The 16,238-nt window shown below is 43.8% G+C and overlaps 1 protein-coding gene across 2 annotated transcripts in view; it reads right to left on the bottom strand.

Moving 5' to 3' along the window:
• The window catches only part of mgmt (O-6-methylguanine-DNA methyltransferase), a 449,047-nt gene that overhangs the window by 142,665 nt on the left and 290,144 nt on the right, over positions 1-16,238 (bottom strand). Inside the window, exon 5 of one of the 2 annotated variants that reach the window (XM_068052719.1) lies at positions 5,130-5,515. The exons of the other annotated variant lie outside the window; for it this stretch is intronic. Within the exon in view, the coding sequence (XP_067908820.1) occupies positions 5,292-5,515 (224 nt within the window). The 3' untranslated portion in view covers positions 5,130-5,291. Of the gene's footprint in view, positions 1-5,129; positions 5,516-16,238 lie in introns of those variants that run through there. 2 annotated transcript variants of the gene reach the window in all.

Raw genomic sequence — 16,238 nt, forward strand, 5'->3', positions numbered from 1 at the left:
TGATGACATTACGAGCAAGGTGGACAATGGGGACCCAGTGGATGTGGTGTACCTAGATTTCCAAAAGGCCTTCGACAAGGTGCCGCACAAGAGGCTGCTGCATAAGATAAGGATGCATGGCGTTAGGGGTAAAGTATTAGCATGGATAGAGGATTGGTTGATGAACAGGAAGCAGAGAATGGGGATAAATGAGTGCTATTCTGGTTGGCAATCAGTCACTAGTGGTGTGCCTCAGGGATCGGTGTTGGGACCGCAATTATTTACAATTTATATAGATGATTTGGAGTTGGGGACCACGTGTAGGGTGTCAAAGTTTGCAGATGACACTAAGATGAGTGGCAGAGCAAAGTGTGCAGATGACTGTGAAACTTTGCAGAGGAACATAGATACATTGAGTGAGTGGGCAAAGGTCTGGCAGATGGAATACAATGTTAGTAAATGTGAAGTCATTAATTTCAGTAGGAGTAATAGGAAAAAGGATTATTACTTGAATGGTAAAAAGTTGCAGCATGCTGCTATGCAGAGGGACCTAGGTGTCCTTGTGCATGAATCGCAGAAGGTTGGTCTGCAGGTACAGCAAGTAATTAGGAAGGCAAATGGAATTTTGTCCTTCATTGCTAAAGGGATTGAGTTCAAAAGCAGAGAGGTTATGTTGCAGCTGTATAAGGTACTGGTGAGGCCGCTCCTGGAGTACTGTGTGCAGTTTTGGTCTCCTCACTTGAGAAAGGATATACTGGCACTGGAGAGGGTGCAGAAGAGGTTCACTAGGTTGATTCCAGAGTTGAGGGGGTTGGCTTATGAGGAGCGACTGAGTAGATTGGGATTATATTCACTGGAGTTCAGAAGAATGAGGGGGGATCTTATAGAAACATATAAAATTATGAAGGGAATAGATAAGATACAAGTAGAGAGGATGTTTCCACTGGCAGGTGAAGCTAGGACAAGAGGGCATAGCCTCAAGATTAGAGGGAGCAGATTTAGGACTGAATTAAGAAGGAACTTCTTCACCCAGAGGGTTGTTAATCTATGGAATTCCTTGCCCAGTGAAGTAGTTGACGCTTCTTCAGTAAACGTCTTTAAAGCTAAGGTAAATATCTTTTTGAACAATAAAGGAATTAAGGGATACGGTGGGAGCGCGGGTAAGTGGATCTGAGTCCACGAAAAGATCAGCCATGAGGTTACTGAATGGCGGAGCAGGCTCCAGGGGCTGGACGGCCTACTCCTGCTCCTAGTTCTTATGATCTTAACTGGCCTTCACAATGGATCAAGCAGATTTGCAGGTTCGCCCTTCTCTCACCTTGGTGAAACTGATTGGCGCTGAGAATGCTGTTAGGAAACCGGCATTCTTGCCAGCGCCGGTATTTTCGACTCCCACTTATGTCCATTCAAGCCCACAGCGGGACCCAAAAGCTCAGCCCCAAATTTTTGTTCAACATCTCTGGCATTTCCTCATTCCCCTTGATAATTTCATCCTGTCCCTGTCTTGAAGTGACCAATGTGTACTTTAACTACTCTGCTTTTCATATACTTGTATAAACTCTTATAATCTGTTTTAATATCCCTGCCTAGTTTACACTAATATTTTATCTTTTCTCACAACAACTTTTGCCCTTTGCTGGTTTCTAAAACTGTCTGAACCGTCAGCTTACTACTATTCTTCTCAATGTTATACGTGTTTTCTTTTAATCTAACACTATCCTTAACTTTCCTAGTAGGCTAGAGATGGATCTCTCTCGCTGAGATTTTGTTTTTTAATGGAATGTATTTTTGTTGAACATTTTTCACTGTTTCTTTAAATGTTGCTCATTGTTTCTTTACTGCCAGATCTTTTAGTTTATTTACCCAAACAACCTTAGCCAGCTCTCTCCTCATACCTATGTAATTGGTTTTGTTTAAGATGCTTGTTTTGGACTTAGGTATGTCGCTCTCAAACTTGATATGAAATTCAATTGTATAATGATCATTTTTCCCCAGAGGACATTTACTGTGACAGGCCTGCCTCATTACACAATACTAGATCTAAAATAGCTTTATAGTTGATCCTAGAACATATTGTTCCATGAAACGGTTACGAAAGCATTCTACAAACTCATTTTCCAGACTACTTTTGCCAATTTAATTTGTCCAGTCTATATGAAGACTAAAGTCACGATTATTACATTGCCTTGTTACATGCTCCAATTATTTCTTGCATAATTCTCTGTCCAAAAATATAACCACTGTTAGGGGCTTATAAACTACTCCCACCAGCGTTTACTAACCCTCATTATTACTAATCTCCAGCCGTATTGATTGTACTTCCTCATCTTCTGAGCTAGGATCCTTTCTCACTAATGTCCTTATGCCATCCTTTACTATCAGGGCTACTACTCCTTTTTGATTCTGCTTGTTTTTTTGAAATGTTGTGTACCCTGAAATATTTATTTTCCAACCTTGATCACCTTGTAACCATGTCTCTGTAATGGCGATTAGATCTAAACTATCTATCTCTATTTGTGCCACAAGGTTGTCTATCTTATTGCAAATGCTTCACACAGATAATGAGCTTTTAATTTTTTAAACCACTATTCTTTGCATGGACTTTATTTGCTGATGCATTATTACCATTAAACTCTCTGTCCCTTCTTGTCGCGTTCCGCTTGTCTTTACCCAAGTCACTACGCTGCTCTGTTGCCTCGACTGCTCTTGAGATTTCTGAATTTCCTTTCACCTGATACTTCCCCCTGCCTGCAGTATCCCCCCCGACCCCTTTTTAGTTTAAAGCCCTATCCACAGCCTAGTTATACCATTCACTATGATATTGATCTCAGCAGGGTTTAAGTGGAGCTCATCATAAAGGAACAGCTCCCTTTTTCCCTAGTACTGGTGCCAGTGCCCCAAGAATCAAAACCCTTTTTCCCACACCACTTTTTGAGCCATATGTTTAGTTCTCTAATCTGCTTCACCCTATACCAATTTGAACGTGGCTCAGGTAGTAATCCCGAGATTATTACCCTTGATGTGATGGATATTAATTTAGAACCCAGTTCCTCAAATTGCCTCTGCAGAACCTCATTTTTAGTTCTACCTAAGTCATTGGTTCCTAGATGGACCACGACAACTGGATCCTCCTCCTCCGACTCCACGTTCCTCTCCAACCGCGAGGAGAAGTCCCACACACTGGCACCAGGCAGACAACACAACCTTTGGTACTCCTGGTCTTGGCAGCAGAGAACAGTATCTATTCCCCTGATTATACTGTCCCCTAACACCACCACATTCCTTTCCAATCCCCCTACTTAAATGGGCTCCTGCATGATGCTATGATCAGTTTGCTCATCCACCCTGTAAGTCCTTGTGCTCCTACACACAGGCAGCAAGTACTTATTGGGCAAAGGCAAAGTTACGATCACAAAGCCTCATCTGGTGACTCTAAATAAAAGGCCAAGGGTCATCAGGTGGTTTTTTTTTGAATTACACTTACAAAACACAGAGTTCTAAATCTCAGTCAGTCCCTCGGAGGAAGTGCAAGGGAAAGCAGGCAAGGGAAAACCACCTCAGACCTCTCTTTTGCACGTCTGAGCAGGTTGTTAGTCAATACCTCTGGCAGATGCCTGGAAGCACCTATTGTCACCTGTCTTCCAGAGACAAATGAAAGAAAGATTTGCATTTATATAGCACCCTTCATGACCTCAGGATATGCCAGCTTTGCAGCCATAGCCAAATGCTCGACATAGAAGAGGACCTAAAGAAGCAAATGGCATCAGTAACTGAAAATGGATGTATGGGAAAATAATGGGCTGAAATTTACCAGCCCAATGGCAACGGGCTGCGAGGCAAGAGGAAGGGCTGGCTAAATGGCCAGAGAAAGCATTAAGAAAGCCTGATGTTCTCCTGCCATGTCAGATTGCTATTGCCCACAAGATGGCCAATTGAGCCACTTAAGTGGTCAAATAAGGGCTTTTGCCTACCTCCACAGGCATTTTGCCCACGTCGGGAGGGCCCGCTGCTACTTGGCAAGACTGCCCAGTGAAACCAGGCAGCCAACCAGTGGGCTCCCGGGGGTGGGGGGGGGGGGGGGGGTGAGGTGGAGCCCTTCTTGATGGGCACTCCATGGCTCACAGAGGAGCCCCCCACAGCAATGGCTGCCCTCGTGGCAACAGCACCCACTGGTGCTCCATGATCATCCACTCTGATTGCTGGGGTCTGGCTGCCAGGCCCCAGCTTCCCCCCAACCTACCTCAATTCTCTTTGAGGGCACCCCACCATTGAGGCACCCTCTCCTTGGAGCTACAGCCTCAACAATGGCCACCGCTAGCTGTGGCACTGCTGAACTGCCAGCCCTCTGACTGGGCCGCAGCTCTTGGGGGTAGGCGGCTGTCCTTAATTGGACGGCGGAGACCTGTTAAGTGGCTGCAATATGTCGCTGCCGAAGTGGGGTCGCCTCAGCGGCGGAACTTGCCAGTACATGGCAAAATTCAGCCCCATGTTTATTTTTTATTTTTCGCTGGATCAATAAGTAAAGAAATGAAACCTTCTAATTCATTTGAGCCGTTAAGGAACTTCCTTCATATTTATAATCATGGTTCCAATTTGTGTTGAAAGGGAACACTTGAATTTGATGTGAATGAAGAGTTTTTCTAGTGCAAAGACACACCATCAATGGATCTGCTAACACAACAATACCAAGTGTATGTCTTTACACAAGAAAAATAGTAATGGTGATTGTCAATAAAACTAGTTAAAAAGCCAAATAGTAAACAAAAGCTGAATTTTATACATACCTTGATATTAAGTTATGTTGAATGCTGTACTGAGGCTACTTAAAAGAAGTATCCATATATATAGGTTCATGTTGAAAGCTGCAGTGGAGCATAACTTTCTTAATTGATGTTTATTTGATTAAAATGTATTTGAACCACATTTCAAAATATATTTTGACACTAATTCAAATCAACAAAGCTAAACTATAATTTGTTTCATAATGCTATAGTTTTTAGTTACAGTAATATAGCAATGATGCTTATGTTACATGACATCACCTGCACAAGGTTTAAAATAATAGATTTTATTGTTTTAGTTGCAATTTTTCTATGCTAATTATCTAAGAGATAATGCAATCGTGTGTGCAGACAGGGTCTGGTTCTTAAATGGAGAAAAATGCCCATGACACCTTCATTAATGCAAGTAAAAACATTGACTGTGATTCAAGAAGGTAACCTCTTGATATCTTTTACATTAAATGTAGAACATTGTTATGCTATCCCCATCAGGTATGCATGCTAACAGACATGCCTACATTCCCATTGTGTCTATAAGGCAGAACATGGTAAGCTCCATCTTACATTTAACAGTACATTTACTGGATTGTCTAAGCCAAGATATTGTAAGACATTGTAATTACACAACAGATGAAATGACCCTGAGAAGATGTGAAGCTGTGTTAAATCTACAAAAGAAATTACAAGGATGCTGTTAACGTTGTCCCCTTGTTGATCAGTGCCTAATGGACAATTAAGGAGCTTGCAGCAGCCTGCTGAAAAATAAAAGCACGCTGAATTAGGTAGCAGTCCATGTTGTACTGTAGCACTTAAAAAGAACATCAAAGGGGTTAAATGGTTTCAATTTTTGCTGCTGCAGGGAACCAAGCTATAAAGACGACCAAAAAAAGATAGCTAATGGCTGTGCTTTAACATTAAAACAAAAGCCTAATCCATCTTATAATCAGAGAACAATTTGCAAATCATTAAGAGAAAAGTAAAATTCCATTAAAATACAAATCAAGTGCCCCTCATTGGACTAATAATCTTTTGATATTATTTTGCATTTTACTATGTCAGTTCCCTGTGTACACACGCCTCTGAAGACTATTTTTCCAACATACTGCTATTTACCACAACCCACTACTTTAACAAGAGACTGAAGGAAGTATAATCTGCTATTCAGAGCAGGTACTAATGAAGAATTCCATATATTCTGAAATTTAATTAAAACCCCAAAGATTTCAAATTAGATGCAATTTGAAATGCCTGGAGCAGAAATACATGCACTTGCGTGGCAAGGGTATCACACTGAAAGTTGATATCGTAATTGGTCTTGATGTATTTTGTGTTGCCATGCTGAAGCATAGAACTCATAACCATATAAAAATTCTCTATAGATTACCTGCTCATTGAAAATGCCATCACTCAGGTAGCTCTATACTAAATTACTATGCTGCTAAAATGCACAAAGTGAGTCTAAGAGTAGAACGGCACAGCTGCTCTATGCTGCCAATGAGTTATGCATATGTTGTTGCTGTCTTTTTCGTCCTAAAATATGCTCTGTTGAATATTAAAATATAATTGGCATGCACAATCAGTAGCTTAAGCCATTGTGCTCTTTTCTTTCAAACTGTGTCAGCTTCTCAAGAGTTACAGTGTTGAAGGATGCAAATCAGGTAAGTAATGGCATTCAGATAATAATAAAAACACATTGATCTTCAAGCTTTTCTTCTTGATGATTGACTATTCAGTAATACTGTTGCCCATTTGTACACTCAGTAAACTGTGTTATTTACAAAATGAAATGAAAAATTTCAGCCTAGTAAGGCAGAACAGTAATTATTGGCTGTGACCTCTAGCCTACTAAATCACAGAAGGGCCATGACTTGTAACAAGTCCTTAACTGCAGTTTGCAAAATAGTGAAATTCTAGCTATCTGAGAAATCTCACATGGAATTATACAATATGCATCTGCCAATCATCAAAATTTGAATTTCCTGTTGACAGAGATGAGATTCTGACAGCCTGTGATACTTTGGTTGTCATCTCCATACATTTAAAACGAGATGTCCAGGAAAAAAAATCCCAGAAACTGATCCTTTACATTTTTACCTTATTGCTAGCATCAGTCCAGAGCCTGAGGAGTACTTAAATGCTCACTGTTAGCTGAAACATGTATTCCTAACAAATTAAGCAACGACGAGATTACATAATATTGGGTCACATTAGCTGGATTAAAGTAATAAATATGCGATCAGTAAAATCTGGGTTTAAACCAATGGAAAATAGATATTAATATTGGAATCTATGGGCAGGTTAGACGGTATAGCCCCGATTTTAACTCGGGGTAGGAATCAGGCAGGGGCCGATGCAAACAATAAAACTTTTTGACCTCTGCAGCATGAAGTTGGGTGATTTTAACTCTTCCGTATGCCCCAGTTGGTTGTTGCCCAAACTGGAGAAGGGGAGACCTAAACTTTCCTTGTGGGACACGGAGGAGTATGGATTTTCCTGACCTGATAAGGAAAATAAAACAAGGTTTAAAAGCATACCTCTTTGGGGCATTTCTGACCCCAACTCTTCCCGCCAGCTTCACCTGGTGGGAAAACCATAATTCCTTCTCCGCTCAGGCTAAAATAGCAGTGGGGTCCCAATGATATCATCAGAGGCCAAACTACATTTATAAAGAAGGACTTCCCCAGTTTGTACCCTTCCTGCTGCTCAGAAGAACAGGTTAAAATGGAAGGGAGCACAATTTTAGCAGTTGAGTCTCTCAGATGCTCCGCTAGGTAGAGAAAGCTAAAATGGCCCCTTATATTCCTTGACAATAACGATGTTGGTACTAAGTGTCTATAACTGAACAAATTAAGAGTTTTTCTCCACTCTTATTTTACAGAGAGAACTTGTTTAATAAGCTATTGGACTGATTGCAATAAATAAAACATATACGATACGAATCAAGCTTTTTAGAAGCTGTGTTTTGTCGTTCCTGGAGATACACTTCAATTATGATGTTATACTACAGATTTTATTCCCCAAAACAGAAAATAAATGGTGTAAATCACAATTCAGCAATCAATATGACCATCAAACCTTTGATAATACAATTTTTTTATTCATTCATGGGATGTGGGCCTCGCTGGCTATGCCAGCACTTATTGCCCACCCATTTTACTTGCCACTTATCAGTCCAAGCCTGTACATTGTCCCGATCTTGCTGCATTTCTACACAGACTACTTCAGTATCTGAACAGTCCTGAATGGTGCTGAACATTCTGCAATGTTCAGCGAACATCCCCACTTCTGACCTTATGATTGAAGGAAGGTCAATGATGAAGCAGCTGAAGATGGTTGGGCCTAGGACACTACCCTGAGGAACTCCTGCAGTGATGTTCTGGAGCTGAGATGACTGACCTCCAACAACCACAGCCATCTTCCTTTGTTTCTTTGCGCTAGGTACGATGCCAACCAGTGAAGAGTTTTCCATCTGATTCCGATTGACTCCAGTTTTGCTAGGGCTCCTTGGTGCCATACTCGGTTAAATGCTGCCTTGATGTCAAGGGTAGTCACTCTCATCTCACCGATCAAACTGTGAAATAAAACTCCATAATTCCCAGTATGAAACAACTGATATCAAATCACTTTTTCTGATTCCCTATGTCATCACTTTCCTTTTGCTTGAATGACACAGCATACCTGCCAACATTTCACTTAACCTTGTGCACATTATCAGTTTATTTTATTCATTCATGGGATGTGGGCATCGCTGGCTAGGACAGCATTTATTGCCCATCCTTAATTGCTCGAGAAGGTGGTGGTGAGCCGGCTTCTTGAACCATTGCAGTCCATGTGGGGTAGGTACACCCACAGTGCTGTTAGGAAGGGAGTTCCAAGTCAGGAAGGTGTTTGGCTTGGAGGGGAACTTGCAGGTGGTGGTGTTCCTATGCATCTGCTGCCCTTGTCCTTCTAGGTGGTAGAGGTCGTGGGTTTGGAAGGTACTGCCTGAGTAGCTTTGGTGTATTGCTGCAGGGCATCTTGCAGATGGTACACACTGCTGCCACTGGTTGGCAGAGGGAGTGAATGTTTGTGGATGGTGTGCCAATCAAACGGGCTGCTTTGTCCTGGATGCTGTTGAGCTTCTTGAGTGTTGTTGGAGCTGTACCCATCCAGGCAAGTGGAGAGTATTCCATCACACTCCTGACTTGTGCTGGAGATGGTGGACAGGCTTTGAGGAGTCAGGGGGTGAGTTACTTGCCACAGGATTCCTCGCCTCTGACCTGCTCTTGTAGCCACGGTATTCTTATGGCTACTCCAATTCAGCTTCTGGTTAATGGCAAGTCCCAGGATGTTGATAATGGGGGATACAGCGATCGGAATGCCGTTGAATGTCAAGGGGAGATGGTTAGATTCTCTTTTGTTGGAGATGGTCATTGCCTGGCACTTGTGTGGCGCGAATGTTACTTGCCACTTACCAGCCCAAGCCTGTATATTGTCCCGATCTTGCTGCATTTCTACAAGGACTGCTTCTGTATCTGAGGAGTCGCGAATGGTGCTGAACATTGTGCAATCATCAGTGAACATCGCCACTTCAGATCTTATGACTGAACGAAGGTCATTCATGAAGCAGCTGAAGATGGTTGGGCCGAGGACACTACCCTGAGGAACTCCTGCAGTGATGTCCTGGAGCTGAGATGATTGACCTACAACCACAACCATCTTCCTTCGCGCTAGGTACGATTCCAACCAGCAGAGAGCTTTCCCCCTGATTCCCATTGACTCCAGTTTTGCCTGGGCTCCTTGATGCCATACTCGCGTCAAATGCTGCCTTGATGTCAAGGGCAGTCACTCTCAATTCTCTTGAATTCAGCTCTTGTCCATATTTGAACCAAGGCTGTAATGAGGTCGGGAGCGGAGTGGCCCGGGTGGAACCCAAACTGAGCGTCACCGAGCAGGTTATTGCTAAGCATGTGCCGCTTGATCGCACTGTCAATGACACCTTCCATCACTTTACTGATGATTGAGAGTAGACTGATGGGGCGGTAATTGGACAGGTTGGATTTGTCTTGCTTTTTGTGCACAGGACATACCTGGGCAATTTTCCACATTGCCGGATAGATGCCAGTGTTGTAGCTGTACTGGAACAGCTTGGCTAGGGGCGCGGCAAGTTCTGCAACACAGGTCTTCAGTAATATTGTCAGGGTCCGTAGCCTTTGCAGTATCCCGTACCTGCAGTCGTTTCTTGATATTACGCGGAGTGAATTAAATTGGCTAACGACTGGCATCAGAGATGCTGGGGACTTCAGGAGGAGGCCGAGATGCATCATACACTTGGCACTTTTGGGTGAAGATTGTTGCAAATGCTTCAGCCTTATCTTTGGCACTGATGTGCTGGGCTCCCTCATCATTGAGGATGGGGATATCTGTGGAGCCACCTCCTTCAGTTAGTTGTTTAATTGTCCACCAGCATTCACGACTGCAGAGCCTAGATCTGGTCCGTTGGTTGTGGGATCGCTCAGCTCTATCGCATTCTGCTTGGCATGCAAGTAGTCCTAGGTTGTAGCTTCACTAGGTTGACACTTCATTTTGAGGTATGCTTGGCGCTGCTCCTGACATGCCCTCCTGCACTCGTCATTGAGCCAGGGTTGGTCCCTCGGCTTGATGGTAATGGTAGAGTGGGGGATATGCCAGGCCATAAGAATACAGACTGCGGTTGAGTACAATTCCACTGCTGCTGCTGATGGTCCACTGCGCCTCATGGACGCCCAGTTTTGCATTGCTAGATCTGTTCCAAATCTATCCCATTTAGCACGGTGGTAGTGCCGCACAACACAATGATGGGTATCCTCAATGTGAAGACAGGACTTTGTCTCCACAAGGACTGTGCGGTGGTCACTCCTACAAATACTGTCATGGACAGCTGCATCTGCGGCAGGCAGATTGGTGAGGATGAGGTCAAGTATGTTTTTCCCTTTTCATCTGCTGAAGACCTAATCTAGCAGCTATGTCATTTAGGACTCGGCCAGCTTGGTCAGTAATGGTACTACCGAGCCACACTTGCTGATGGACATTGAAGTCCCCCACCCAGAGTACATTCTGCGCCCTTGCCACCCTCAGTGCTTCCTCCAAGTGGTGTTCAACAGTTGAGGGGAGGGGGCAGTAGGTGGTAAGCAGCAGGAGGTTTCCTTGCCCATGTTTGACCTGAGACTTCATGGGGTCCGGAGTCGATGATGAGGACTCTCAGAACAACTCCCTCCTGACTGTTTACCACTGTGCCGCCACCTCTGCTGGGTCTGTCCTGCCGGTGGGACAGGACAAACCAAGGAATGGTGATGGTCGCATCTGAGACATTGTCTGTAATGTATTATTCGGCGAGTATGACTCGGTCAGGCAGTTGCTTGACTAGTCTGTGGGACAGCTCTCCCAACTTTGGCACAAGCCCCCAGATGTTAGTAAGGAGGACTTTGCAGGGTCATCAGGGCTGGGTTTGCCGTTGCCGTTTCTGGTGCCTAGGTCAGTGCCGGGTGGTCTGTCCAGTTTCATTCCTTATCGACTTTTTCATGGTGGGAAGGTAGTGGCGTAGTGGTACTGTCACTGGACTAGTAACCCGGGGACCCAGGGTATTCCTTTGGGGTCATGGGTTCGAATCCCACCACAGGCAGAAGGTGGAATTTGAATTTAATTAATAAATCTGGAATTAAAACTAGTCTAACAATGGCCATGAAACCATTGTCAATTTTTGTAAAAACCCATCTGGTTCACTAATGTCCTTTAGGGAAGGAAATCTGCTGTCCTTACCTGGTCTGGCCGACATGTGACTCCAGACCCACAGCAATGTGGTTAAATCTTAAATGCCCTCTCAAATGGCCTAGCAAGCCACTCAGTTGTACCTAACCGCTACAAAGGCTATAAAAAGGAATGAAACCGGACGGACCACCCGGCATCGACCTAGGCACCGGAAACGACAACGGCAAACCCAACCCTGTCGACCCTGCAAAGTCCTCCTTACTAACATCTGGGGGCTGTGCCAAAGTTGGGAGAGCTATCTCACAGACTAGTCAAGCCACAGCCTGACATAGTCATACTCATGAATCATACCTTACAGACAGTGTCCCAGACACTGCCATCACCATCCCCAGGTACGTCCTGTCCCACCGGCAGGACAGACCCAGCAGAGGTGGTGGCACAGTGGTATACAGTAGGGAGGGAGTTGCCTTGGGAGTCCTCAACATCGACTCCGGACCCCATGAAGTCTCATGCCATCAGGTCAAACATGGGCAAGGTAACCTCCTACTGATTACCTCCTACTGCCCTCCCTGAGCTGATGACTCAGTACTCCTCCATGTTGAACACCAATTGGAGGAAGCACTGAGGGTGGCAAGGGCACAAAATGTACTCTGGGTGGGGGACTTCAATGTCCATCACCAAGAGTGGCTTGGTAGCACCACTACTGACCAAGCTGGCCGAGTCCTAAAGGACATGGCTGCTAGACTGGGTCTGGGGCAGGTGGTGGGGGAACCAACACGAGGGAAGAACATACTCGACCTCGTCCTCACCAATCTGCCTGCCGCAGATGCATCTGTCCATGACAGTATTGGTAGGAGTGACCACCGCACAGTCCTTGTGGAGACGAAGTCTCGCCTTCACATTGAGGATACCCTCCATCGTGTTGTGTGGCACTATCACCATGCTAAATGGGATAGATTTCGAACAGATCTAGCAATGCAAAACTGGGCATCCATGAGGCGCTGTGGGCCATCAGCAGCAGCAGAATTGTACTCAACCACAATCTGTAACCTCATGGCCCGGCATATCCCCCACTCTACCATTACCATCAAGCTGGGGGATCAACCCTGGTTCAATGAAGAGTACAGAAGGGCAGGCCAGGAGCAGCACCAGGCAAACCTCAAAATGAGGTGTCAACCTGGTGAAGCTACAACCCAGGATTACTTGCATGCCAAACTGCGTAAGCAGCATGCGATAGACAGAGCTAAGCGATCCCATAACCAACGGATCAGATCTAAGCTCTGCAGTCCTGCCACATCCAGCCGAGAATGGTGGTGGACAATTAAACAACTAACTGGAGGAGGTGGCTCCTCAAATATCCCCATCCTCAATGACGGGGGAGTCCAGCACATCAGTGCGAAAGATAAGGCTGAAGCATTTGCAACAATCTTCAGCCAGAAGTGCTGAGTTGATGATCCAAAGGAAGATGGTTGTGGTTGTAGGTCAACCATCTCAGCTCCAGGACATCACTGCAGGAGTTCCTCAGGGTAGTGTCCTAGGCCCAACCATCTTCAGCTGCTTCATCAATGACCTTCCTTCAATCATAAGGTCAGATGTGGGGAGGTTCGCTGATGATTGCACAATGTTCAGCACCATTCGTGACTCCTCAGATACTGAAGCAGTCCGTGTAGAAATGCAGCAAGACCTGGACAATATCCAGGCTTGGGCTGATAAGTGGCAATTAACATTCGCACCACACAAGTGCCAGGCAATGACCATCTCCAACAAGAGAGAATCTAACCATCTCCCCTTGACATTCAACGTCATTACCATCGCTGAATCCCCCGCTATCAACATCCTAGGGGCTACCATTGACCAGAAACTGAACTGGAGCAGCCATATAAATACTGTGGCTACAAGAGCAGGTCAGAGGCTAGGAATCCTGAGGCGAGTAACTCACCCCCTGACTCCCCAAAGCCTGTCCACCATCTACAAGGCACAGGTCAGGAGTGTGATGGAATACTCTCCACTTGCCTGGATTGGTGCAGCTCCAACAACACTCAAGAAGCTCGTCACCATCCAGGACAAAGCAGCCCGCTTGACTGGCACCCCATCTACAAACATTCACTCCCTCCACCACCGTCGCACAGTGGCAGCAGTGTGTACCATCTACAAGATGCACTGCAGAAATGCACCAAGGCTTCTTAGACAGCACCTTCCAAACCCGCGACCTCTACCAACTAGAATGACAAGGGCAGTACATACATGGGAACACCACCACCTGCAAGTTCCCCTCCAAGTCACACACCATCCTGACTTGGAACTATATCGCCGTTCCTTCATTGTCGCTGGGTCAAAATCCTGGACCTCCCTTCCTAACAGCACTGTGGGTGTACCTACCCACATGGACTGCAGCGGTTCAAGAAGGCAGCTCACCACCACCTTCTCAAGGGCAATTAGGGATGGGCAATAAATTCTGGCCTGGCCAGCAACACCCACATCCCATGAATGAATAATAAAAAAAAACATGGGTTTGAATCCCACTATGGCAAAAGATGGAATTTGAATTCAATTAATAAATAAAATATGGTATTCAAAGCTAGTTTAATGATGGCCCTGAAACCATTGTCAATTGTCGCAAAAATCCATCTCGTTCACTAATGTCCTTTAGGAAAGGAAATCTGCTGTCCTTACCTGGTCTGGCCTACTTGTGAGTCCAGACCCACAGCAATGTGGTTGATTCTTAACTGCCCTCTGAAATGGTGTAGCAAGCCACTCAGTTGTATAAAAAAACGCTAAAATGTCAATAAGGAATAAAACCAGATAGACCACCCAGCATCGACCTAGGTGCCAGAAACGACTATGGCAAACCCAGCCCTGTTGACCCTGCAAAGTCCTCCTTACTAACATTTGGGGGCATGTGCCAAAGTTGGGAGTGCTGTCCCACAGACTAGTCAAGCAACAGCCTGACATAGTCATACTCACAACCTTGTAAAACACTTCTGGATATCCATTATGCTATGTAAATGCACCCTGTTATTTATTTTTAAATTAGTTGTACATTAACACTCAGTAAAGTTATGGTGAATACATCTTAATCATATGGATGGTCTCAAAGAGTGCATTAACATAGCATTCACCACGATGTGGTCCCCAAGACATCCAAGACTGGAAAATAAACAAGACTGTTCTGTGAATTCTACTGTATTTAGTTTAAAAATTAACAAATATGTGGCAAAGATTTCAAGTCATTTTTAAGTTTGGATAATAGCTGCACGGAAAGTTCATTGTATGATCCAAAGCGCATTATTTGAACATTTCTGTATATCATTTTTGTCATATTATTCTCCATAAAAACTGAAAGTTCCATCATTAATAAAACACTGATTTAACCTTTCCCCTGATATAATCATATACGTGGGGTTATATAAAATGTTTTTAGGAAGGTATTAACCCATACATAAGTTTGTTGTGTCAGTCTTTATTGTGCAAATTCTTTTTTACCCATATGTCATTCTGTAAATGGTAACAATAAATCTAATGTAAACTTTAAAAAACTAATGTAAGCAAAATCTTCAGCATTTGATGAAAAGTACACACAAAAGACAATTTTACAGGTGTTCAAAACGAACACCACATTAAGAGTTTGTTAGTAAACAGGAAGGGTCAACAAAGCAGTTCAATCCCTTCATAAATACTACACACCAGCTACAAACTGTACAACTAATTAATTCTAAATTCAAAGGGATAACAAAGTCTATAATTTTTATAATGTTTTATAATGCAGCATCCATTTCATACTGAAATATGCTGAAAATAATTCTGGAAGGTACATGCCACCATGTTGGCTGCTGAACATTAAAAAGAAATGTCAGTGCACAAAGGATTTGAAAATATTTTCTTTATGCCATAAAATGAAGAGACATTTGAAATGGTTTAACTCCCCAAGGACATTGCAGCATTTCTTACAGTTTCTATTTTATTTAGAAAATGCTCAGAATGGAAGAATTTAGTCATGGTGTTGAGTAGCCTTTATACATTCAATTATTCGTTTACTACCGAATTTCATTTTTAGAGGTTATGCAAAAATGTGTGCATTTCGAAAGCTATAAAGGAAATGTAGTACTCAAATGGTTACTGTAGCTTTTATAACTTTATAAATGGTTCTATTTGAGAAACTGAGGAACTGGAACTAATCGAGGGTACATATAGTTTCAACTAAAACTGTTAGAGCTGAGTTGTAACAAAAATGACCTTAATTGATCATACCTTAATGCATCTAAATTCTTCAGATGATTGTTATAGAATATTTTAATTGAACTGTAATCAAGTTAATCTTTACTCCTTCAATCAAGTAAAATTAACACTTTAATCTAGAACGTTGGCACGTTACTCATGGAGGACTTTTGGTTGCCGAAAGTTTCTGGGAGAATATGCTCCTGTTGACTTGTCCATGATATTGTGATTTTCAATCTGAGTGAAACTGTTGGCATTCTGTCCCACACAATGGCCCAGGCAATGAAACTGAAGCAACATTAAATTTGTTATAAATTGCAATAAGATGCCATTTAGCAACTGAAACAGTTTGGTGGGTGGGGAAGCGGGGGGGAGGGGCAGGGTGTGATAGCATCAGTGAGGGGTCTGAATCAGAGAAAGAGTGAGGGAAAGTGGGGAGGGTGGGCTGCAGTCGCTTAGACCTGTCCCTCGGGTCAGCGTGCCAGTTTCCCGATGTGAACCAGGCACACTTCCAGTTTAAAAGGTAGTGGCGGGAGC

Source organism: Heterodontus francisci, chromosome 20 (genome assembly GCF_036365525.1).
Source record: "Heterodontus francisci isolate sHetFra1 chromosome 20, sHetFra1.hap1, whole genome shotgun sequence".
Lineage (NCBI taxonomy): Eukaryota > Metazoa > Chordata > Chondrichthyes > Heterodontiformes > Heterodontidae > Heterodontus > Heterodontus francisci.